At 48.8% G+C, this 26,114-nt stretch overlaps 1 protein-coding gene across 3 annotated transcripts; it reads right to left on the bottom strand.

Moving 5' to 3' along the window:
• Window positions 1–4,760: 4,760 nt before the first annotated feature.
• Tmem273 (transmembrane protein 273) lies at window positions 4,761–14,412 on the bottom strand. 3 transcript variants are annotated; one of them, XM_033761863.1, is made up of 5 exons: window positions 14,139–14,316; window positions 13,486–13,536; window positions 13,169–13,309; window positions 12,033–12,279; window positions 4,761–8,860 (listed from the first exon to the last, which is right to left on the bottom strand). In XM_033761863.1, exons 1-4 carry the CDS (start codon window positions 14,293–14,295, stop codon window positions 12,233–12,235), a joined length of 396 nt encoding a protein of 131 aa, XP_033617754.1. In that variant the 5' UTR covers window positions 14,296–14,316; the 3' UTR covers window positions 4,761–8,860; window positions 12,033–12,232. The 3 variants fall into 3 exon arrangements, 1 of the variants encoding a protein (XP_033617754.1); XR_004516491.1 differs by lacking the exons at window positions 13,169–13,309; window positions 13,486–13,536 and adding an exon at window positions 14,327–14,412 and having other exon boundaries at window positions 14,139–14,169; XR_004516490.1 differs by lacking the exons at window positions 13,169–13,309; window positions 13,486–13,536; window positions 14,139–14,316 and adding an exon at window positions 14,327–14,412.
• Between the last annotated feature and the right edge of the window lie 11,702 nt (window positions 14,413–26,114).

Genomic DNA, 26,114 nt, shown 5'->3' on the forward strand with positions numbered 1-26,114 from the left:
GTCTTGGTTCTCATTTTTTCCCCTTGTCCTGCCCTCCCTTCACTCCTCCTCCCCTCCCCCTTTCAAACACTTTATTTCCATTGTTTCATTTCTCCTATTTTTTTCTTTTCCCTTATTACCTTTTCCCTACCCTTCCCACTTTCCCTAAGCTTTAGCCCTTTTCTTCCTATTTCACATTGTCAATTATCTCACTAGGTTCTTATGAACTATTATAGTTTATTCACACCAGAGAAACTATTCGGCATTTATACATGTGTGACTTATTTATTTCACTTAGGAGTATATCCTCAATATGTATCCATTTTCCTATGAATGACTCTAATTTATCATTCTTTATGGCTGAGTAGTATTCCGTTTTATAGAAAAACCACATCTTCTTTATCCAGTCTCCACCTGATGGGCAAATGGGCTGTTTCCCAGTTTTAGCTATTACAAACTGTGCCGCTGTAAACATAGGTGCACTTATATCGCTGTGATATGATTCTTTTAATATAAAAAATATAAGGACTAGATCTTTCTCAAGTAGGAAGGGGAATAAGAGGTGGAGAGGAGGGAAAGGGAATGGAAGAAATGAATTGAAAAAAAATGGAAATATAGCTTTTGCAATGGGAAGGGGACCGAGAATTGGAAGGAACAGGGAGGGATGAGGAGAGAGGACAAAAAAAAAGCATCAAAGTGTGTCATGTACATGTGCCAACTCTTCACAATAAATGTAATCATTATGTACTGCAAATACGTACTAATAAAAGAACGAGGAAAAAACAGACTGGAAAATCTACATAGAATGAATCATTTTCCCAGAAAATGTAAATAATTATACATGGCTTCCAAAGAAGTTAGAAAACTAGATAGGTAAGGTAACACGGGAGTGGAAATGAGGTTGCAGTGGTTTCTACGTGATCTTCATCGCTGGGTCTCCGCAGACGCAGTCTCCCACCAACGATGTACAAGCCTTAAGTGAAATAAATAAGTCACATATTCAGGCTTATGGCACAGGAACATGAGTACAGTGTGGACTTATGGCAGCTTTTCTAAAGCATAGTACTGTAATTTTTGCTGATTGTACTATACTGTAAAGAACTATAGTTTTATGTGTTGTTATACATTACAGTACTACATGTAAGAGTTATGCAAATAAAAGCAAAGTCATCAAGTTGGGGTTTCCTTTGACCACTTATATTGTAATGTACATACTATGTATGATTCCTCATTTAGTGACCAATTCATTTAATGACCTAGTCATAGAACAGAACTCTCTTGTTAAACAAAGAATGTCTAATAAATATTTTAAGTCCTTGAGTGCTGATTTCAACATCTGGCTCGTCATAAATCTACTCCTATTGGCTGCTTCCTCTCATTGTGAGTCACATTTTCTCATTTCTTTGAATGTCTGGTATTGTTCTATTGAACATTAGACATTGTGGATGATCCATGGTAGACACTCTGGATTCTGTTGTCTTTTTTTTTTCTCATTGAGTTTATTGGTACATTTTAGGTATATAGTACAGTTGCATTCATTATTGGGATCTTGTACCTTTACATGACAGGTCTTAGTTCTCATTTTTTCCCCTTGTCCCTGTCCTCCCTTCACCCCCTTTTCCCCTCCCCCTTTACAAACACTTTATTTCCATTGTTTCATTTTTTATTTTTTTCTTTTCCCTTATTACCTTTCCCCTACCCTTCCCACTTTCCCTACACCTTTAGCCCTTTTCTTCCTATTTCACATTGTCAATTATCTCACTAGGATCTTATGAACTATTATAGTTTATTCACACCAGAGAAACTATTCGGTATTTACACATGTGTGACTTATTTATTTCACTTAGGAGTATATCCTCAATGTGTATCCATTTTCCTATGAATGAATCTAATTTATCCTTCTTTATGGCTGAGCAGTATTCCATTTTATAGAAAAACCACATCTTCTTTATCCAGTCTCCAACTGATGGGCAAATGGGCTGTTTTGGATTCTGTTGTCTTCAGAGGAAAACTGTTGATTTTCAGTTCTGTGGTTTCATAATCTCTCTGTAGTTGTTCATTTGGCATCTATTAATTAATGGACCAAACTAATAGCCAAAGTTGGGTATGTCTCCCTGCAATCCAGCTTTCACAGATGCCTTAAAAATCATATCACAATCCTTCCAATTAATTCCAAATTTATACTCCCAACCACCTCTTTATCTAATTCTCAGACACCAAGCCAATATTAGCTAAATCAGTTAATCCTGAGCCGTTCTACCCATCCTGCCTTCCCTTTCCCATGGGAAACAAAACACTGGCCCTGAGCCATGTGATCACCTTACTCTTGCTTCTGACCAAGGCTAATGCTTTCACTCTGTGACCCCATATGACATGATGTGTCCCTTTCTCTTGGGGAACGTAAGTGCTAAATTCTTCTTTCAGTGACAGAAAACTCTCTATGTTGTCACTCAGTGATTTTATATATTAAGACCAGGGTACAAATTGAAACAGCCAATTCCATACAAACCACATAAACCCAACTCATTGTCTCACAAAGTCAAAGAATGAAATCATGGAAAAACAGGAGGTCGTACATTGGGAGAGTGTTTATTGGAAGTGAGAAGAAAACTAGCTCCTAGCTTGGATAGGTCCGAAGCAGGTTGTTACATAGCTGCTCAGTCCAGCACTTGTTATGGGTAAGTAGAGTATAGGAACTGTTCATTTGTCCAGTGACCCCCTCTCACACATGGCTCTAAAATGGGCATAAATGACCAACCAGAACTTGGGCTTTCTAAACCATTTACTCAACTTGCAGGGTTTAAAGGAAACTGGTTTTTAAAAGAAAATCAATTGTTCTGAATTTTTAAGTTCCTCCAAACTGGTGTCTGAATACAGGAAATGGGATTGCATTCCGTGTTGTCTGAGGAGCTTCTTTTCTTGTCAGAGTCTCAGCATCACTGCTTATTTTTATTTTCATTTTAAGCAGCGCAGCCGATCCACTTTCTTTAGCTACCTACCTCTTCATAAGCTGGCTAAGTAAACTGTCTTTTACGAAATCAGTAGTCTGGCAAGTTAAATCACTGGCAAATTACCAAGACTCCACAGGATCTTGGATTTAGGCTTTTATTGGCCCATTTCAGTTTTGTGTCTAGACCTAGGTTCCCATGGGAAGCCACCTGTGCTTACTGAGTATGTTTGGATTCTCTGAAGAAACAGAACCAAGGCTGTGTATAATAGAGATTTACTTTAAGAACTCCATCAACACAATTATGGAGGGTACCAGATTCTAAGTCTGCAAGTGGGCTGCAGCTGGAAAGCCAGGAATGGCTGAGGTTACTTTTCCTCTAGTGGAGAATTTCCTCCTGCCTAGGGGAGATCAGTTTTTTGTTGTATCCAGATCTTCAACTCACTGGACAGACCTACCCCAGTTATGGTGGGGAAACTTTTACTCAGTCCACTGGATTAAATGTAAATCTCATCCACAAATACCCTCACAGAAACATCCAAAATAATGCTGAACAAGCTATCTGGGCGCTGTGGTGCACTTAAGTTGACACATAAAATTAATGATCTAATCAAATCCTTCTAATGTAGCAGAACTTGAACTCCAGACTCTGCCTCTCAAATGCAGAGGGGCTGCTGAAACACCTTCACTACTCTTTTTAGACTTCTGTCTGTTGCTTCCAATGAGCCTCTGATATTTCACCCCATGGATACACAGTTTAGAAGTCAGCCAAAGAGTTAAGGGGGATTTCAAACAGATTTGGGTTCTGTTGTGAAGGTTGACTCATTTCAGGGACCATTCCCCTGACTACTTAAAGCCCCACCTTCTCCTCCGCAGCCCAGTGAGACAGCTGCACTCTTACTCCACTCGATGCATATTAGGACCGGTGCTCAGGGTCAGAGCTGGGTAAACAGAAAGCTCAGCTGCTTCTTTTCTTCCCTAGCTCCTGCCTGCTTTGAGTGGCTCTTTGTGCTGTTAAACAGTTGTTTTAGTGCATTCTGCACTGAGCTTATTATCACTGTGACTGTAAGGGGTTGCAATGAGACACAACTCTGTCATTACGGGCTTTAGAGTCTCTTGTTATTTTTTTAATGTATTTTGAGATTTTCAAGCAAAGAATGTTGTTGTACTAGCATTTGGAAATATTGTGTATGTGTGTGGGGGAGGGGTGCTGGGGATTGAGCCTAGGGCCGCGTGAACGCTAAGCATGTGCTCCACGCTGAGCTACATCCTAGCCCACATTTTAAAGTTTTTAGAAACTGTTTATTTCATGCGATCAGTCAATGTACACTGTCTAACTTCAATCATTTGCCATTTGTTGAGATTACGTGTGTGTGTGTGTGTGTGTGTGTGTGTGTGGTCTACCTAATACAAATTCCAAACTCGCTGTGTTGTGATTTGGCAGAGACGGCTTGATACCTTCTGCTATTTCTCCTGATGTGTCTGTCACATTTCATTGTAGATCAGAGCTAGGTTGTCAGGTACCATAAAGCTTCATGATGCTGCTGTTATCTTGGTGGGTCACCAATATCTAATATTTTCTCTACTTTGTCAGCCTTCTTACTTGAATTTTGTTTGTTTGTTTGGCACTACTATTTGTTTGTTTCAGCATTTGCCTAAGAATCCTTTTCAATCTCTTACTTTCCAGTTACTTTTTATTTAAATTGTATTCCTCTTAGACATGTGGCTGAATCTTCTCAAATCAACATAAACCTTTTTAAAAGGTGAATTTTGTGAATGCAAGCAGTTAATGTTATATATTTACACTTATATTTGTTATCCTAATTTGCTACCTATTTATGACATTTTCTTGTTTATTCCTCTTCTTTCCCTTCTTCCTCCCCCTGCTCCACAGTTTGGACCATAACTACTTAGAAGATTCCTGTGCCTTTTGTTCTAAATTCCAAGACTTCTTCTGAACTCATACTGTATGTATTCAATACTATATTCATATATCAATGTAAAGAATTAACCAGTACTCCACGCCATGCCTGTATTAGTCTGGATTATGTCCCTAATAGAATGCTTTACTTCTCTCCTGCCTCCTCCCCTACAATCTCCCATGTGGGGTTTTAATGCATAGAATTAATATTACCATTTCCAAGATAACCATGGCTCACTGAAACATAAATTTCACTCACTTACTGCCTCTTCCTTGATCTAACATATTCCTCTAAAATTCACTTTCCATTCTGCTAAAGTCCAACTCCTCTTTCTTTCAGGTGTGTTACTTGAACAGTAGTTTCTGAGTTTTTGCACTTAGAAAGTTTTCATTTTTGGTTTTTGCCTTCTCATTGAGTAATAGTTTGGTATGGGATGCTATGGAGCCTACTTATTCCCTTGGAAAAATTTGAAAACTTTGTTGTTTTATCTTTTTTCATTCAGTTCTGTCAATAAAAAGTCTATCTTCCCTAGCAGCCTCATAGTTTTACAGGCAACTTGATTCTCTTGCTCTTGGCATGTCACATTGTACTTGGATTTTCCTGGGTTTGTCGCCCTTGTGCTTATCTCACGGGATCCTTCTGCTGCTCTGCAAAGCTTCTGGGTTTCCTTCTTCTAGAACATTCCCCTAAGAACTCTTAGAAACTTCTCCATCTTTCTGTTTCCTGCAGTCCCTCACTGCCTTTCTGCAACTGACGCTGTGGAAGACAAAATAGACTCCACAGAACACCAGACAGCCAAATGTCCCAACATGTCAGGACCTTATCTGACCCTCGATTTCTTCACCCTGCTTCCGTGTAGCCTTAGCCCTGGGCGCCATGATGTCCTTGCCCTCCCTTTGCTTTGCTGTGGTCTTTGACATTCCTGGGTGTTGACCCCAGGAGCCAAGATGCCCCTTCCACAATGCTGTGTTCAGCATCTCCTCCTGCCATGCTCTGGCAGCAACCTGCTCTCACCTTAGAACGCTGCCTGCTCACCTGCTTGCCAACAGCCTTCTTTCCCTCAGAGCCATGGCTCTGTCTTCTCTCCTTTTCCCACATTGCTTGGTACCATACAGTAGGGCAGAGGGCATTTGTAACACATTGCCAAGTGTGAGCCACCATGCAAAGGGCATTGTATACAGTGGGAAGATGGCAGCCATCCTCTGGGGTCATTGTCCACTTTGGACTATTCTACCCTTGAAGGAGACACTGGGCATCATGGTGGTTGTGATAGTGATGGGAACTCCAGCTGTCCTGAGGTATCTGGAGGGATGGGCTCCAGGATAGGTCATCTGTCCAAGGCCACCTCCCTCTCCACTGGCTCAGCCCCTCTGGCACAGTGATCCGGTCTACCCACTCCACTCCAGGACTCTCCCAGCTTGCTCCCCTTCTGGTGGCTTTCACAGATGGTGTGCTCTCAACCCCAGATATCAATTGTGGGACCCTCCCCAGATGGACACCACCTGGTCCTCCATGCCCTGGAGCTGGCTGAGCCTTCCCCTCCCTCCTCTTCCTCACCAGTACTGTTCCCCAGACCATCTTGGCCTCCACTGCTGGCTTCCCCGAAACCCAGCCACAGTGTCACGTTTGTTGTCAGCCCCGACCTCCACCATATTCATCTCTCACATGGACAAGGACCAGGGTGCTATCTGGACTCATTAGGAAACCAGAGTCGAGTCACCCTGATATTTCCACCTCCCCCAGCCTAACTTGTCTGTGTCTTGACTGCGTCCAACCTTGATCATGAAAGGGTGTCTGTGCTAGCTGCCAGACCTCCAGGTGTTTTGTCACTCCATGATGTATGGCCTTCAACATACATAGAGGAGAGAGCACACACCCAGGGGTGTTTAGATTTTAAGTGTTGATTTTAATTTAGGGTGTCAGCGCAAGCTTCTTTAATTTATAGGTCTATGATCACTACCTCTAAGTGTGATTTTGAATTCATTAACCTTGTTAGATAACCATCTCCTGTCTCCTTCCAGTGCCAGTCCTGGGGCCCTGAACCTCAGCTGCCCAAAACCTCAGCTGCCCATAGATCCTGGCTGTTGCTGCCACCTGCAGCTGTTGTCTTCTAGGTCAGCTGTCCTCCCCACTGGCCCTGGAGTCACCTGTCCCTTCCCTTTGTGCATGATGCTCTCCACTTGGGTGGGCTGATGGGGACAGAGTGGGCTGTGCACATTCTTTGGGTGCCCCAGGCCCGACAGACAACAGGGCCAAGTTTGTCACTGCCCTGGCCTCTGCCTGCATGCTCCTCAGTGGCAAGGGAGGCTCTCAGGTAGGAACAGCCCTGGCTTGAGGCACTTCACCCACAGACACTATGACAGTTGTGGCCGCTCAGGAACTCTTCCAAGAACTGTTTCCCCTGGGGAGAGGAGAGAGGCTGTCAAGGAGGCTCCTGAAAGTTCCCAAGAGGACTTACAAAAGGAAGCCAGTATGAGTATGGGATGCAGACCTAAGAGATATCATTGCCAGGGGTCCCAGACCACACTGCCTCCTGGATGAGGTCTGTCCCTACTGCCTGAAGGTGGACCCTGGTCTTCAGCCTACAGAATGCTCAGAATAGCGCTACTTCCATCAGTGATGGGCCACGTGCAGGGCATCACCTAGCAATGTCACAACCGTTGCAATCCCTGTGAAGGCAGCTACAACATCTACACAGCAATGAAAATCCCCAATTGCGCACTTCCTGGACACATCCCTATCACCAAGCAACACGTGACTGTGTTTCTCTGGTCAGTGCACAGGACATTTCTGTGGGCTGAAAATCCAGAAACTTTCCCTTCTGCTTACAAGTATTTCTGCCATTCAAATCCAGATGCCTTAATTAAAATGCTGCTAAAAGAAGTGAATCAATTAACAGATCCCTTACAAGACGGTTTATTCTATCTTACACACAGAAAATTGCTTATGAATACTGCTTTACTGCTTCAGGTTATCAGTTAACAAAGGCTGCTAATGAAGAACATTGTTATCAAGTCAGGTAAAAGATGCCCTGGGAATCCAGGCAGATGATTATAACACAGCACTTTGTTTTGTAATATAGCTCATCTGTTGTCACACACAACGGGGGGGCACCCATCCGAGGAGAACCAGCCCCCACAGCCACCCAGATTTCTGCAGAGCAGAAGAGGCTTCCATAGTGTAGCCCTAGAACTGAGAGATTTGTAAGACAGGCGAGAGGAGCCTCAGACCAAGGACAAGAATAGATGATGCAGGTCTCCTGGGCCCCTGCCAATCATGGCTTCCATGTAACACGTGCACAGCACCATGGCATGAGCTTGCCTTGTAGAGCTCTGCACAGGCGTAGCATCTGCTTTCTTACTTGATGTTTTGTTGGCTCTTTCATCTGAAGAGCTGCAGAGCTGCAGGCCAGGCCAGTGGTAGCCAAGGGCAGCAGTCAAGGGCTGCTGTGCTCACTCTGGTCAGGCTGCCCTTTCCTCTTAGCAGCTGTGGCCTGGTGACAATTCTGGGGACTGGTTCACAGGTTCCACACCCCACTCATTGTGCACAGGCTCCCTCTGCAATGTGGGATTCTGGCAGCTAAGGAAGGAAGGCCAGTGACTGCAGAGAGAGCTTCATGATGCTACTAAGGTGGGGTACTGAGGAAGCCATGCCTCTACTGGGTCCCACTCCTGTGAGCCATTGTAGGGACAGATGTAGGGACAACTCCATCATGAGCACCAGGCCAAGTACTTTTGGTTTCACTGGTTCCTAGCTTTGCCTACAGCTGGCTAATGTTCTCCCTGTGTACAACTAGCTTCCTGAGGAAGTGGAGTTCCGGCAGGTTAGCAGTATTAAAGATTCAAGTCCTTCAGCTCTGTCATTTGCCTCCCACATGAAGTCCCTGTGAGGTGCCATCATCAGCCTTGGGCATTCTAGTCAAAATATCCTTAGATGGGAATGTGGCCAAGTGTCCAGATGGTGGACCTCTTCTGCCACTGCCATTTGTCACAACTCAATCACCTGGGCATCTCTGCAAAGAAAAGGAAACATCGGAAGACTTGGTGATAGAGTGGCAGGGCCCCCAACTAAACTATACCTGTGCTACACACACAGTAAATAGGTGTGAAGGAGTCCAAGTTTGCAGGGAACCCGGCAGGATGGGGCATCTCCTCATGCACGTCAGAGCCCTGGCATCCAGTGGCTTCTAGGTAAAGCATAGAGTTTTCCTGAATAACTTCAACCTTGAGGTCATTTCCCGCCCACCAAACCCAAAGCCACAAAACCTTCTTTTTTAGGAAAAGAAGTCATTTCCTAAAGTCAATGGGCACATTCAGGGGAAAAGGGATTTTTTTTTTTTTTTTTGCAGTTGAAGAACTTTGCATAACTGGGCAGATGCTACAAAGAATAGACAGATAGATCCCTGGGAAAGTCACTGAGAAATGATGCCCTTGGTTCTAATCTCCAGGCTGTAGTAAAGTTACTTTCTATACTTGCCAGAGAGCAAGACTGCTCCGTGCTCAGCACAGCAGCACAGATAGGAAGGAAGACAGTGTAGATGTGTTTTTAAATTAAAAAGGATGAACACAGAAGAAAAGATGAGGTCACCAAACCAGACTCTGCACATGGAGACTGAACAGGAAGTTGGGCAGAGATCCTGCCATGATGACTCTGGGGCCTCACTGACATGCAGGAGACCCATTCGCACCAAACACTGCAGGTGTATATCCACTATACCTGCAGCTGTAACAGAATGCCATGTTCCTGCTTCCGTGGAGTCGTGCAAATTGCATATTCCATCCACTGTGCACGTGCAGTCACCATCTCCCGGCTCCTGACATCTCCCCAGGGGAGCAGTAGCAGCAGAAAGATGAGGCATACAGAGGCATCTATGTGCCAAGCCAAGAGCCCTAAGATGGACAGCATGTGTTTACAGACCAAGGACACAGGCCGAGGTCAAAGAGCTTGATGGTGTTGTAGGGCTGATGGTGAAGACAAACAGGTTGGAAACAAGGAAGGCCAGGTGAAGGGGAGTGGAGAGGTGGAGAGTGCAGTGAGTGTCGTGTCTCTGGGTCCAGAAGAAGGTTAGTGTTGAAGTCAGTTGCTCAGGACACCTCATGGATCAGGTGCAGGGGTATATACTTTTTGCATGATTCTTTCAGCTTTTTGGTGCATTTGAAGATTTTTCAAATAGAAGGAGAGAAGGAGGCTGCCCAGGCCTGGTGATCATCCTGGGGGTCAGATAGGGACTGTTGCTCTGGTTACAGCGCCAGAGTAAGTGAGCAGCCAGGAATGTGGCTCCAGAAGCAACCATGGGATAAACCACTAGGGGGAGCTGTCCTTCTGGGACGAGGCCCCTGCCGTGGGGCACCAGGCCCCCTCTGAGACCCCAGAGCACTGCTGGAAGCAAATAGCCTGATGACCATGAGAGGTGCTGGGACTTTCATGTCATCAAATGGTCTAAATTGGCTGATGATTAGCTTACCAATCATCAAGGAGAAGCGCTCGGTAAGTGGAAACGTTAACTATCTTTTCCTTAGGACCCAGTTTTCTCAGCCCTAAAGGGGCCAATGCCCACAGCTTCCCTGTATCCTGCTGGCATCTGTTCTACTGGCTGTGCTGATGGCCAGCAGTTCCTGCCTGCCATGTAGAGGAGCCACCAGCCAGCCACTGCCATTGCAAGGTGGCCACAGCCTTCTCAATTTTTGTTTTGTTTCAGTGCTGAGGATTGAATGCAGGGCCTTTGCACTGAGCTGTATCCTCAGCTCTCCCCACTCCTGCCCTTTGAGATATGTTCTTGCTAAGTGACTAAGTTGGCCAAGCTGGCCTCACATTTGGGATCCTCCTGCCTCAGCCTCCCACAGTGTTGGCATTTTCTCCTTTTAGTACAGGTGATGATTGTTATAGCCCATCCCTTGGAGAATATGAGGTTTAGTTTGAAAATGAAATAACAGGATGCTCCTGAGCTAAGTACTGGGTGACATAAAGCACACGTGGTATTGCTCCAGGAGGGAACCCGATTTGCTGGCCTTCGGCAGCTCCTTGGGGTCTAACATCTTCCTGACTCAGCCTGATCCACCCAGTGTAGTTTGCACCACTTGAATTGTGCCCCACCTCGTGCCTCCCCACTCCCTCCTTCGCCTGCCTATTGCCTGCCTTTTTTCTGCACCTCTTTTTGTCCTTTCAGTGGCACTTTGCTGCTGAAGAAGCACTGTGGCCACCACACAGGGCCATGGGATTGCATCTTCCAGCGCCTGGCCTCAGAATAACCCATTATGTCTGCTTCTTTCCTCTTCTTGGTCCCCTGCAGGCCCCAGCAGTGGGTCTCACAGAGACTGCAGCACAGCTCCCCAGTCCCCCAGGGCTCCTCCTGTCATGAAGAATGTGTCCTCCACCCAGCTCAGTCCACAGCAGCTGAGAAGTTTCAGCAGAGCTCAGCCTCCTTCCTAAGCATGAGTCCCTCTGTTCCCCCGAAACCCTCTCCACCCTCCGTCCTGTGCCCTGACCCTCTGGCCGCAGTGTCCCTCTCTCTGTGTGTCCAAGTGTGACCAGGCCCAGCTTTGTGAGCTTTACTTTACCATTCCACATGCAGAGTGAGGCCTACCCACCCTACACATCCTGCTTCCCACTGCTGGGGTCCCTGTACCCTAACACTCAGAGCCCTCCTTGGGCAGCCGTCAGCCTGGACCCCACTGCGTGACCTGTGACAGAGGCAGTGCCTGGCCTGGGGCTCTCACCCGACCCTCACTCAGCACACAGGAGCACCCACTTCTGTGTAGACCCTGTGCCCAGCTGGGCAGGGCAGCTGCAAGAGGACCCTGCCTTTAAGGAACTTATGTTTTAGGGAGAAAAGCACGGAAATGGACAAAATGTCAACTCGGAGAACAAGCCATAAAGGACCATGAACACAGGTAGGGAGGAGAGAATGACAGCGAGGCTGTGGTGCTGTGGACAACAGGTCATCTAACCACCTCAGCAGAGGAGAGGGAAATGGACAAGGTCTGTGGCTCTCTGGGCAGAGCGCTCCAGGGTTTGGAAGCAGCAAGGGCAAAGCCCCGAGGCCGGCAGGACTGAGCACGAAGGGGCATTCTAGTCCCCAGGAGAGGCTGGGCGACAGCACAGAAGCGGGATGCTTGGCTAGGAGGGAACATGATGTCCCTCCACCCCATCCCACCGCACCCTGTACACAGCAGAGGCCAACTTACCTCAACAACAAGCCCCTCTTCCTCTACTCACAGAGGTCTAAAGACAGGAAGCAGGGTGTTAAGAGGAGCGGCACTCAGTGCCCCAGTGAGAATCCTGAGCTGGTCTCCGCTGCTGTCCCTGTTGGGCCTTCTCTGTCCAGGTCCGCGCAGTCCCTAGACCCCCACCACAACCGTCTCTCATTTCCCGTTGTCTGGGAGCTTCAGCTGCCGAGCTGCCATGCTGCAAGAAGCTGTTCTCTCTTTGCTTCTGTCGGTAGGGCACCAAATTAAGGTTAAGCCAACTCTGGTGGCCCACAGAGCCCCTCATGCCCCCAGTACTGCCTTAGCTGAATTTTCCAGAATATGAGCTCCTTCAACCATCCTCAGAAAGCTGTGTCATCGCTGTGTGGTGAGTGTGACCCCATAGAGGCTGCTCTGTGCCTGACTGCGAGAGACAGGGCCCAGGGCAATGTAGCTGCAGAAAATGGCCCAGCAACACCCAGCAACCCTTGGGACTGCCACACTCTGTCTGCTTTGTGAGAGACCCCTCCTCACCACGCACATCCCTGAGCCAGCAGCACCACTGCCCGCCCCCCATGTGCCTAGGGCCACCTTGGGCTTCTGGACCCACGCCATCTGATCCTATCACTCAAACAAGACAAGAGACTTTTCTGTCCAAAGCCAATTTCAGATCTGCTCCGCACTGTTCTCCAGCAACCCTGATTCTCAGGAAGCCGGGCTGAGTAGACAGAGAAAAAGAAAACAGAAACAGAAACAGAGAGAGAGGAAAACACAGAGAGACAAGGAGGTGGAGACAAAGAGGCAGAGAGGCCACTGTGCCTCTGTCCTGCTCAGATCTGCCAGGCTTTGTGGCTTTCATTCCTTCCTGTCCCCTGCTTTGGAGCTGCCTCAGTGCCTCAGGTTGGTGGCTTCACAGGACACTGCTATAGTTGTGATCTCGACTGTCCCCCAAAGGCCATCACAGGCCCAGAAGCAACAGGGTCCAGTGATCATGGACTGAAATCTCTACCACTGTGAGCCCAACTATACCCTTCCTCTCTGTAAGTTATTGCTGGGGTGTTTTGCCAGTGTCAAAAACCTGACTGCCACACTCCATCTCAGCAGGATGGAGTGGAGTGGAGTGCCGGGCCCCTCACCAGTGAAGCCAGGGACTGTGTTCCTCTGGCCTGCAGAGTCCTGATCAGACAGGTGCTTCCAGATCATGCAGATCTTCAGTACTGGGAAGCCCATAGAGATGGCGACACCCAGCAAGGTCCCGAGGTGGGCATATTTGAAATCTGCAGCCAGAGAGGAAAGGTTCACAGGCTGCCCTGCAAGGCTGCATGCCCTGAGTGAATTCATAGTTGTGCTCCTGGGCCTAGCATCTCATGCCCCAGCTGCAGAGGCTGGGTCAGAGCACATTCTTTCCCACCTTCCCTGCTCCATGGGCCCAGAGCAGGCTGAGCCCACCTACCGATCTCAGCTCCCACAGACTTGTCTGTGGCCAACACCTGAGCTCTGATGTCTGCAAAGAAAGAACACAGCCATTTGGTACCCATGGCTGCTCAGAAAAGAGCTGCAAGGATTGCCTGGGCTCCTCGATGGCCACAGAGTCTGGGGGCCCTTCCTGGGACCTCAGAGCCCAGTCCTACCCTACCCTTTAGTGTGCAGGCCCACTCTGCCACCTGCCTCCCAGGGCCTGTCTGTCCCTCTCTGGGGACCTCCACCCCCACACTCACCCCCACCACAGGCCTGCACTCCTGCCTCTGGGCCACTCCCTTTGCCTGGCCTCATCTGACCTGGTCCTGGTTCAGAGAAGTTCTGCCCTGGCTGGGGAGTCACAACTGAGTCAGCCACTCTTCCAGGGGACTCTAGTAACTGGGCATAGCAAACCCAAAGGACCATTCCTTAGGGCCTGGCTGACCAGGACCACACAACCTAGCTGACCACACACTTGTCCTAGCTGACCACGCCCCTGGGTGCTACCTGGCCACACCCTAAGACCTAGCCAACCACGCCCACATTCTTTAACAGTGCACAGCTCTCTGTGCCTGCTAACTCCCCAGGTCATCTCCCTGTTGGTCTCCCACCAGGCCGCAGAGCACAGTGTCAGGCAGATGACAGTACCGGACACACAGCAGGTCTCAACAGATGTACGCTGCAGGAAGGAAAGAAGGATGGGAGGGAGAAGGGGAGGTAGGTGACTGAGCATTCTGCAGGCAAAAACAAAGACAGAAACAAACCAGCTCTCCGTGCTGCTGGCCCCTCCCAGCCCAGTACCCATGCCCTGTTCTCAGGAGGACCTCCTTACCCACCAGAGGACAACTTGCTCTGAGCCCGGGCTCCTTCCTTCCCTACTGGGGACCTGGCCTTTTGACACCACCCTCCAGGCTCATCTGTGTCCCCGCCCAGCCCCAGCTTCCGGAGTCTCTGGTCCCTACTGCGGCCAGGCCTGGCAGTGGCCCAAGCTGTGCGCGCCAGGGAGCGCCTGCTAACCATCCTGCAGCCACTCGGCGGCAGCCTTTCCTTCCGCAGGGACAGGGCCCTCCTGCTGCAGGCGCTGGAGCCCGGTGCACCCACTCCAGGGCCCAAGCCTCGGAGGTACTCTGCTCTGCAGCCCAGCGGGCTCGGGCGGGGGAGGGGAGGTGTCCCTGGCAGGCTACGTGGCCAGCACAGCGAGGACTCCAGTGTTCCCAGAGGAGCCTGCAAAGGACCGGAGCTGCCGGACTCAAGGACTGCTCTCTGGGATTTGGCTTCAGCCAACGAGAGGCCGGCTCTTGGACCCCGGGGGAGTGTAAAGAAAGGGTGTTCCCTGAGAATCAATCTGCCAGGACCCCTCTCCTGCTGCTGCCTCCACCGGAGCTCTCTGGACTTACCACAGCCTCCATGTGGGGCCTGGAGGCCCTTAATTCCGGGTACTATTGGGGTGGGGGTGTGTTTTGTTTTGTTTTGCAGTTCTGGGAATGAAACTCGCCTTTAAACTGAGCTACATCTGCAGCCCTTTTTATATTCGTTTTGAGACAGGTTCTTACTAAGTCTCTAAGTTGGTTCCCCAGTTCCAGCAATTTGGAGAGCCTCCCGCCTCAGACTCCCACAGCACTCTTTTCCTGGCATCCATGCCCCAAGGTGCTCCATGGACTCTCCATTCTGGAGTCGCCTTTCCTCCGATGTCCTCATGGACCTGATGCTCTGCTCCTCCTTCCAAAGTGGTGCTCCCAGTCCTCTCTGCAGCCCTCCCGGCCTCAGCCTGGTGGGCCAGTGGCTTCCGGAAGAGTCAAAGTTCTGGGAAACCATGGAACCAGGAAAGATGATGGGCTGGTGACTGGGCCGCAGGAGAGCTGAGGCAAGTTGGTTCCATGGGAGCTAAGCATGCAGCCCTGCCCATCTAGCTGGAACCTGACTCTCTCCAAGCTGCTTCTGGCATTTGGGCCTCTTTGCCGTCCACCTGTTGGGCCCACCCTCACTGGGGGCTGACGCCTCTGCCGCCCTTATTTGGGCAGAATCAGACTGTGTGTACTCAGATGTCATTCTATAAGTATCTGGCCTAAAAATAGGGACAGGCTGCCTTAACTGTGCGTCCAAGCCTGGCCTAGTCCATGCTGGAACTGGAATATTGCAGGGTGGCTCCCACAGACTCCTCAGGAATTCTGGCATTCACAGCTGGGGAAGGAGTTTTAGCTGCCTAACCCAGCATCCCTCCTCTCATCCCAGAGTCCCCAATATAAACAAGGGCCCTGTACAACACTCCAGGAGTGCTGGTGCCCAGGACAACCAAGACAGCCAAGACTCAAGTTCCCCAAGAAGGAGACCACCAGGAGGCAAAAGAGACAAGAAAAGGCCAGTGTATCCCAGGGGATATTTACCCACCTCACGAAAACCTCAGTCTCTTTGACCTGGAGGGAGTCTGAATGGGGTGTCAGCATTGGTATTTGTGGAATGGCCTGCCCACTTCTCCAACCCATAGTCTGCCAGTGACCTTGACTTTTCTCCTGGGGACCACCTCTGAGGGAAGCCCAGGGAGCTGGCTCCAGGATGGACTTGGGACCCCCCAGTGATCAATTAGCATATTTCTTCTTCCTGTCAGCAGAGATTGGTTGAGAGGTTGGGCACATGACTCAATTCAGAACTGGGGCCCATAGTGATCAGTTAGCATATTTCTTCTTCCTATCGATGGTGATTGGGCAAGCCTAGTAAGAATCACTCTGAACTGGGGGAAAAAAATGAAAGGCAGGGGTGTGTTGTGAAATTAGTAAGATGGGGCCAAGGGAGGCCTGAAGCCATGATGGGTGAGGAAAACTCCTTGAGACCCAAGTTCCTACTGAAGAGGGTGAATCTGAGACCCAGTCCTAGTGGGCCTGAAGCCCACTCCGTGGACTTTTCTGTTGCCTTGGTGAGGAATCGCTTTCTTTTTCTTAATTTTATCAGGGCTAAGTAGAGCCATCTGTGACCTGAAGGATCCTGATGACCTGGGAGATGGCTCTGCTGCAGTGTGGTTGTGCATCAGATTGGCAAGGTAGAAATGGGCACGGAGAAAGCTGGGTGCTGATGAGTCACTTTGTGTACAGCCTCAAGTATGCCTGAGGGCCACGTGTGAGACACAGCTGTGTACCTCTCCACATGCTGCACTCTGCTGCAGTGCCTGCCCCTTGTCGCTGTGAAGAGATCATCTTTCAAGACTTAGCACCAAAGCCATCTCCCCCGGTGTCTGTGGCCCAGGTCACCGTCCATCTCACCCCACCTCTCTCTGCACTATTTTCTGACCTACAGGCCACTCTGAAGCACAAGGACACCAACAACACAAGGGGAGCTGTTTCTCCCCTGGGCTGGGTGACACAAGAGACCACTAGTAGCTGGGATTCTGCTGCCAAGAGATGCAAGGGGAAAAGAGCCCTGAACTGTCTGAGCACTCGCCCCAAAGCTATCGAGCATTAGAGTGGACACGGCCTGAAGTACAAAGATTGGGGTTCTCATGCTGAGAGATATGGGGGCTCAGGAGCCAAGGTCAGCCACAGGGAAGGAATCCAACAGTAGCCTTGTATGCGGGACGCCAGAACCACAGTGAAGCTTCCATCTTCCCAACAGACTGAGGTCCTCAGTACTTGGGGTCTGGTGACACACAGCTGGCACCACACAGCAACCACGAGGCTCACAGAGGACTTGGACCTGTGGTTCCCTGGGCTCTACTTTGCCCTGCTGGACCCCAGCTCACTTTTCTCTTGCAAAAATGGAGACTCAAGACTCTGATATACAAGAAGGACTCTCCAAAAAGTGCTTCTCTCCTTATATGTACCCATGGCCTCCCTTGGCCAGCTGACCTAGGGTTCAAAGGTGATGTAGCACTCATTTCTAACTCAATTGGCTTGGGGTCTGGAGGCTGACAGACCCCTCCTTCCTGGAGCTCCTGAATGGGTGCACTGTCCAGAAAAATGGGGCAGTAGCCCTGGCCCCCACCTCCTGATGCAGGTTGCTACTTCAGCCCTGTCTCAGCAGGATCACCCTCAGTGGCAGCAGCATGACTCCCTGCCCAACCTGTAGCTCCTGCTGATACCGTCACAACCTGCAGAGACCACAGATGTCTGCCATAACCCAGGAGCTCTTGTTGGGTCACCTCTTCCTGTCTCATCAGAGCTCAACCTTCTATAAGCAGAACTCCCTCTGCCCCTCAGAGCTCTCTGTCCCCTGTCCTTCTCTGCCAGGATGGTCTTGGGCCAGAACCTGTACCTACCAGGCTGAGCTGTGCAGTTTGAAAGAGGGCCAGGCAGAACCTGGGGACACCCCCATAGTTCTCATAGATCTGGTACCCCCAGAAAGAGTAGTTGGTGGATTTCCTGCTGTGCAAACCCAGCTAAGCCACCCAGCCCTGGCTCTGGGGTCCTGGAAGAGGAAAAGCCATACTCACTCATCCTAAGAGAGCCCAGAGCCAAAGCTAGAGAGGCAGCTTCACAGCAGGGAGAAGCCAGAACTCTGGCAGGAGATGTGCAGGCACCATGGGTGGGTGAGAAGAGCCCACAGCCAGCTTCAAGGTGGGGAGCTGAGCACAGGGCCATTTGTGTGACACTGTGTCCCTCCCTTCAGTCCACGCTGCCGTGGCTAGGTCAGATGAGGCTTGAGGCTCACCAGGGTCAGTGATGTGCAGTAGAGTGAGAAGCAGGAGGCCTCAGAAGGCCAACATGCAGATGACGAGGTGAGGGAGGCTGCAAAGCAGGAGCACTGCCTTGGGCACCCCAAAAAGGGCACACTATAAAGAAGAGGGGGATAATCATGGGGAATGATAGGCAATGTCACATCTGTACACTTGGTTTTTCCCAGAGAAGTTTTGCTAATTAATTCTTAAAAATTCAGGTGCTGGGACTTAAGCTCATGGCTGGCAGAAGCCGGACTGATCAATACCTTTCCAGGCTCATGGGGCTGGAGGGGGAGCTGTCGAGGCCTGAGGTGGAACCAGAGTGCTCTGGGATGGGCATTCTCCTAAAGGAGACACCTGGGCCAGGCACGTTGTGACCAGGACAGGGTGACACTGCACTGAAGCACTCAGTCACACCTGGCCAGGGAGCAGCTGCAGCCCTGAGAGAGACAGGGTGCAGGAAGGAGGGGGAGCGCAGGGCTGTCCCCACGGTAGGCAGTGCTGTCCCAGGAAGGGCCATAGCAGGACGCCAGTCCTACCACACTGAGGAATGGGTTGCTCCATCTTCCAGCCCCTCCATGAGGGTCTCCAAACTCCACCAGGACACTGAGGGGGAAGGGTGTTGGTTCAGGAGTCTTTCCAGGCAGTGTAGCTAGAACCAAGAGTCTCCTTGTGGCCACTGTTGCCCTGCCAGGGGCTGATGCTGGTCTCAGCTTGGTGGTCCCTTGGTGATGGGCCAAACTGACTAGAGCTGTGTTTGCTGCAAGAATGCCACCTATGAGAGACATGTTCGCTGTTTCCTGGGTCCCTGCAAAAGTGGGGCCACTCATAGCTGGAAGGCCAGTGCCCAAAAGTGACAGGAGGCCCTGGCAGGCCTGCATGGGAAGGACTGGCTGGGCCCTCACCCAAGCAGGCTATTCCAGGGCAAGGCTGGGCTGGCTTTGCAGGGAGTGCAGAAGAGACTGGGAGCAGTACAGAATAACTAATTAATGATGGTAAAGTATTGTGGAAGAGGAAAGCGCTGTATAACTGCTAAGTGGTGAGGTTATTATTATTCATGCAATATTCATACCCTGCTCTCCAGCCTCTGGTAAGCTTTGCTCTGAGTCCTGAGGGAGCTGGCAGGGGTGGGCTGGGGTACACGTGCCCAGGAAGGGAGCCGTTGGATGGCATCAGGGCTGCAGGGCCCCTTGGCAGACCCAGGAGGCTGTGCCCAGTCTTCTGCCTCTGTTTATGAGGGGTGGCTGAGGGAGCCGTGCTATGGGTTGGGGATCTCTCTCATCTTTCTAAGGCAGCTCCTGAGGTATGCAGGCCCATGGGAGGCCATGCACCCAAATATTTAGGCTATAAAATCAAGACTCTTGCACAGCCCAGCCTCTTCCCTAGTGCTCTTTTGTCCTTTCCCTTGGGGCCCCTTCTGAAAGGGGAAGCTCAGTTCCAGCAAATGTCCCAGTGGCATCCTATGGTCCCGTGGTCCCATGGGCAGAGTGGAAAGAAGCCAGGATCAGCCTGATTGCGGGACACCCCCCACTCCAGGACTCCCCTTGGGGTTTCCTACCCAACCTGCAGCTTCCGTCAAACTTCCAGGTGTTGCTAAGTCTCCCCCACCCAAGGAGATGGGCAGGTGGGAAGGGGAATGCGCCTGTCGCTGTCTGGTTCTGCTGGTGACTGCAGCGGAAGCTGCCCCTGCCTCCATCTCCAAGCCCAGGCTGGGCTCTTCACAGCACTAACACCTGGCCTTCGCTTTCTTTGGGAAACAGTGTACACAGGCCATTCTCATCTCCATGGGAGATCATCTAGTCCTTTCCAGAGAGTCCTAGCAAGATCAAAAAAAGAAACCACATCTTTACATTTGGATATGTGTAAATTGGGGTCAGGCCTGTCTTGGGGGTAGTGGCTGTCATACAGAGGGAAGCCCCAGCAGATGACATGACTTTAGGCTCCTGTGCTTGAGCATGGGCCATTTAGAGCTTGAGCCTGGGCCTAAAGATCTGAGGAAGAGTCTCACGCCACCTCAAGAATTGGATGTCAACAGGAGCCGACAAAGCATCTTCAGGCACCACGTGTGACTCAGTGATCAAGGCTGTCCTTTCTCTGTTTTTTGGACCTTTCTTCCCCAACTCTGGACTGCTGTCATACAGTGGGGACCCACCCTGTCCAACACTGTCTTCTGAGGGGGCTAGGCAGGAGCAACCAGCAGCTGTGGTACAGGTGAGTACTCAGGCACACAGTGGACCTTGGGCCTCAGGCTACTTCCATGGGGAGCTGGACAGAGGGGTGTGATGGGGCCCGTGATGGGTCCAGCCAGCCTCTCCTTGCCTGGACTGCCTGGCTGCTTCTTCTGGAAGCCTCACTACTCCAGCCCAGGGACCCAAAGGCAGGGTGCACATCCCCAAGGCTCCTAAGCCCTGAGGAGTGGGGTCCAGTTCCTTCTACCTGGCTGCTCAAGGCTCCTCCCTGATGGGCTGTGTTCCCTGCTGCCTCTTCTCTCCACACCCCCTCTACCATTGGCGAAGGTTGTCTTCTATGCTGAGAGTCTTGGAATCTGTTCCACTAGTTGCTTCCTGCACAGAATCCCTAAAGGCCAGGTCCCTGAAGCCACCTCCTCTTCATGCACCAGCTCATGCATAAACCAATGAGTTACTAGGCAGTCACTGGGGCTGTCCACTGAGCTAGGGCAGGAGAGCAGGGAATGTAAGCATCTCTGTGGCTGGGGAGAGGGATAGTGCACTTTCCACTCAGAGGAGAAAGCATGTGAGGTGGCCTTGAGGCTGGACATGAACACAGCAGACATTCCTACTGACCAGGAGCAGGCACCCTAGGCTGGGGTTGGAGGAATCTGCCCACCAGCATCCTAGGCCAACCAGAGACCCCTCTAAACTCCTTTCGGAGCACAGATGCACTCAGTGATTCCTGCCATTATCAGCTCTGCTGTTGACGGCAACCATTGCTCCCTGTGTTTCCCAGGCTTCATCCTTGAGCAGTCATTGCCCCTGTGCTCTCTCAAGCCTTGTTCCTGGCAGGGAGCCACAGCCTCCCCCGTCACTGAGCTCCACTCCATCCCCTATGGCCCAATAAAAGGTCCCATGGCCTACTTTACGAGAGGATCCAATCTGATCTCAAGGCCAAAGAGGCCCCTCTTGGGTTTGTTCTGAAGTAAACCTGTGCTGTTGAGCTTGTACCTTTGCTCCTTTTCCTTCTTTTCCTTCATAGGAGTGTAATGGGGCCATGTAGATACAGTGACCACTGTGGTCTGTATGTGGTCTGTCAGTGTGGGAAGCTACTGGAGGTTATCATCCTAACAGGAGCACAGCCAGCTCTCCTTCCTTCACTGGGGACCATTGCCCCTTCCTCAGGAGACTTTGGGACCGGGGAGGTGTGTCTGAGAGATGTTCAGTAGCCGTGGCCCCTCCTTAAAACTTATTCCACATCATCCACCTTCCAAAGGCTTTGAAATTTATTTCAGACCTCTATTTCTGGGAAGGTGGAGTGGGCCTATTTTTCCCTATTCCTCTCACTAGGTATAGCTAAACCACCAAGATATTATATTAGAAAATAAATATAAGGAGAAACCAAAAGATGAGAAAAAGGCATCTGATGGACCAGGGACTGTGGGGCAGCACAAATAAAAGATGTGTGAGTTTTCTTTCTTTCCACATCACAGAACCCAAGCGGAACATTGGAGCAGCTGACAACCCAGAAATGTCAAGGGGCATAGACAGAGGTTCCAAGAAAGCTGAGCTCTCGCCAACCAAAGGATCAGGCAAGGGCAGCATAGAAAGACAAAACTTTCAGGCCATAGCCAGTAGACTCTGGCACATAGCACAAAAGAACTGTGATCTCATCTCACCCCAGATTCATCCAGAAAGTAAGTAGAGACTGGGATTTCCACCCTCAGTGGACTGTAATGAGACCAACTGCCTCATCAGTGCTGTAGAGAGCAGCGAGGTAGTGGGACTTCTTTCCTAATAGATGAAAGAGGGTCACACTCCCTGGTGGTTTCTGGAGACCATGAAGTGAGTCTGACTTCTGCCCCCAACTGGCTGGTGTCGTCCTAGCAGAGGGCTCATGATGAGTCAGGATGTCCACCATGGCCCAGAAGTCCTGAGGCCACCATAGTGTCAGTACTGCACCAAGTCTTTCTCTCCAGGCAGGAAGGGCACCCACAAGAGCCCAGCAGGCAGCCTGAACTGCGGTCCCCACCCAGCATAAACCAGGAGCCCTGCTGTCTCTTCTAGCTGTGAGTGAAGCCAAGAGAAGAGGCTGGACTCTCAGCCACCTAGTGCAGTAGTGGCGAACCTATGGCACGTGTGCCACAGCAGGCTGTTTATATCATTGAAATCTCTAAAAGGTTCGCCATCTCTGACCCAGTCCCTGTCCTCCATCCAGAGTGATGCCTGAGGCTGCCTGTTAAAACAGACCCGCTTTCATAGCATTAGACCCCAAATTCACAGGTTTCAGTTGAAAACCACTTGTTTTAGTAAAGACAATGAACGGATACCAACACTAACAACTATTAAAATCATCAGACATGATGTAAAAGTGGCCATCATAAAAATGTTTCAATGGATGAAGGGAAAAAAAATCAAAACTAAGAAAAGGAGAGAGATGACACCAGTTACCAATCACTCTGGACCTCACCGATGGAAAAAGAAAAATAAGGAAAAGCTCTAAACAACTCTAACAGAAAAATTGGATACTTTAGAGAGATGGACAAATTTCTCAAAACTTAAGAACTACCAAAATTCACCTGATGTGAAATAAATACTTTAAGTAGCCCTGTGACTATTAAAGAAATAGAATTTATCATTTGTAAACCTCACCAAAAGAAATTTGAAGACACAGGCTGTTTCATGGGATACTTAGCCTGAGTTTAAGGAATAATTCATATCAGTTATGTATGATCCTTTCCAGAATATAAAAGAGGAGGGAACACTTCCTAATTCATTTCTTGAAACTAGCATCGTTCAGATTTTAAATCTAGAAAAGATAATGCAAAAACAAGACAAACAAACAAACAAAACAGGGCCAGAGATTTAGCTCAATGACACTGTGCCTGCCTTGCAAGGGCAAGGTCCTGAGGTCAATCCCTGGTACCAAAAAATCCCAAATAACAACAACAAAACCAGACAGTATATCTCCTGAATATAGATACAGAAGCACTTAAAATATTCACAAGTAGAATTCAGCGATATGTCAAAAAGTTAAGCTTCATGACCAAGCAGAGTCTTCCAGATACATGGCTGGTTCAGTATTTGCACATCAGTCTATGTCATCTGCCATGCTAACAGGCTAAAGAAGGAAATTCATGGGTCTTGGTCACTTTGTTCATCTCTGGGACAAAAATATGTAACACCAGCAAGCTACAGGAAGAGAGGTTTATTACGGCTCAGATTTTCAGTCCACAGCCGCTGGCTCCGAGACAGGATGGCATGGCAGAGAGGCGTGGTGGAAGAAAGCCACTCACTTCATGGCACCCAGGAAGCAGAGAGGATCGAAGGAAGAGCTGAGAAGGGCGATAAACCTTTCCAGGTCATACCCCTGTGATGTGCCTCTTCCTACAAAAGCCCACCGTGTAGCAGGAAGTCAGGTATAGCACCAATCATCTTTCCAAAGCCTCACTTTTGAGTTCACAAGGCTTTGAGGGACCTCTAGATATAAACCATAACATCACAGGATTACATAAGGGAGAAACACTTTGATAAGATTCTGCATTCTTTGGTGACAAAAACTCCCAGAGAACTAGCATTTCCTCAGCTCAGTAAAGATCATCTACAAAAAATACCTACAGCTAGCCGGGCATTGTGGTACATGCCTGTAATCCTAGCACTCGGGAGGCTGAGGCAGGAGGATCGCCGTGAGTTCGAGACCAGCCTGGGCTACATAGTGAGTTCCAGGTCAGTCTCAACTACATAGTGAGACCCTGTCTCAAAAAACAAAAAAACAAACAAAAATACCTACAGCTGGAAGAAAGTGGGATAGAAGGTATAATTAAAGTATGTTGTGTGCGGGTACGAATCTGCCAAAACGAAAGCCATTCATTTATATACCCAACATGCACTAATAGAAAAATATGCGGGAAGGGAACCATATAGTAAAAACATATGTGCAGACACCAACTCTTAGAACAAGCCAAGGTGAGCAGCACAGAACAATTTACCCAAACCAACTGTATTTCGGCTTATTGAGAATTATACACCGAAGGGAAAATTTGAAACATAATACAATTTACGACCACTTAAAAATACTTACGTGTGAGTCTTAACAGTCCACGCACAGATTTCTTGTGCAAAAACTCCACAATACCGAAGAGAGAAATCAAAAAAGCATATTAATTCATAAAATGAAATGACATGAAGATGTGAGATCTTCCCAAATTGATCTAGACTATATGAATCTTTGGTGTCGTTCCCATCAAAAGCCTGGGAAGGTTTGGTTTTTCATAGATACATTGGAAGCTATTCTAAAATTTCCACAGGGACACAGCTGAACCAGAGTTACCGGAAGCATTGCGTTTGAAAGAGAAGAATAAAGAATGATGGCCCTACAGCCGTGGCCCTTTCTGTATCTACAAGAATCAAGACGACATGCTACTGCCAGGGGGACAGACACATACAAAGAAAGAGGACCCCAAATAACTGCACACAGGTGTGAGCAGCCGGGATGTGACAAGAAAACTAAGTCAGTTCAATACAAGAAGCATAGTCTCCTCAGCCAGTTCCAAAACAAAACACAAAGTAGTCGTACCTTTCCTCTGAGAGGCTGGGGCAGGCGGATTGCAAATTTAAGCTTAGCCTGGAGGACTTATCAACTTAATAAGAATCTGACTCAAAATTTTTAAAAAGGACCTAGATGTGGTATCACAAGAGTGTAATTCCAGCACACTAGAGGGCTAAAGTAGGAGGGTAGCCAGTGTGAGCCCAGCCTGGGGAAATCAGCAAGATCCTGTCTCAAAAGTAAAATGAGAAAAGAGCTAGGGATGTTGCTCAGGCCCTGGGCTCAGTCCCCAGTACCACAAAAAAAAAAAGAAAAAAAAAGAAAAAAAATATAGACCTTGGCCTAAATTCTTACCCAATACAAAAAAATGATCTCAAAATGGAAAAAATCTCAGAAACCTAGAACTGATGAAAACTTGGATAGTTCACAAAAAACAAGATCCATAAAGGAAAAAAAAAATCAATAAATTATGCTGAGTTCCCTTTGTTCTTTGAAAGACTCTGTTAAGAAGATGAAGAAAGTATGAGAGGGAATATTTTCAGACCACATTATTTAATAAAGACGCATATCTAGAAAATATCAAGAACTCTTAAAATTTGACAATTGCAAAAAATAGCTAGAAATATAAAAGAACAGGGACAAAAATCATGAGAACTATCCATGCTTTCCCAAGAAATTTCTCACTGGGAGTTATGCTGCACACCTGTAATCCCATCACTCTGGGAGGCTGAGGCAGGAGGATTGCAAGTTTGAGTCCAACCTGGAAAACTTAGAGACCCTGGCTCAAAATTAAAAAATGAAAAGGGTTGGGGACATAGCCCAGTGCAAAAGCCCTGGTTTCAATCCCCTTTGTGAAAGGAAAGAAAAAAAAAAAAAGAAAGGGAGTGAAGGAGGGTTGGGGGGAAGGGAAGGCGGGAGGCTGGAGGGCAAAATAAAATCTCTTTTGCTTGCTCCTTCCTTGCCTGAGTCCCAGCCTCTTCCCTTTCCATCTGTTCACTCACTAAGAGACCCCAGTGTTCTCTGAGTGGTTCCTGTGTTACATTTGTGCTGATTTATTATGCAGCAAAAGAAAATAAATACACCCGGAATGCTTTCTCACTAACAGCCACACACCACACAATTCTAAACCCTTGCCTTGGCAGGAAACTGGAACAGGGGAAAAGCTGTCAGCAAAGATTTTGACAAAGATCTCAGGGACTAGGAGCCAAAGAATAAAGTGATAGCTTTGACTCATAAGATAAAAACGAATTTAATTCTCTTTA

The sequence above is a fragment of the Fukomys damarensis genome, unplaced genomic scaffold, assembly GCF_012274545.1.
Source record: "Fukomys damarensis isolate Sample0158 unplaced genomic scaffold, DMR_v1.0_HiC HiC_scaffold_1, whole genome shotgun sequence".
Classification (NCBI taxonomy): Eukaryota; Metazoa; Chordata; class Mammalia; order Rodentia; family Bathyergidae; genus Fukomys; species Fukomys damarensis.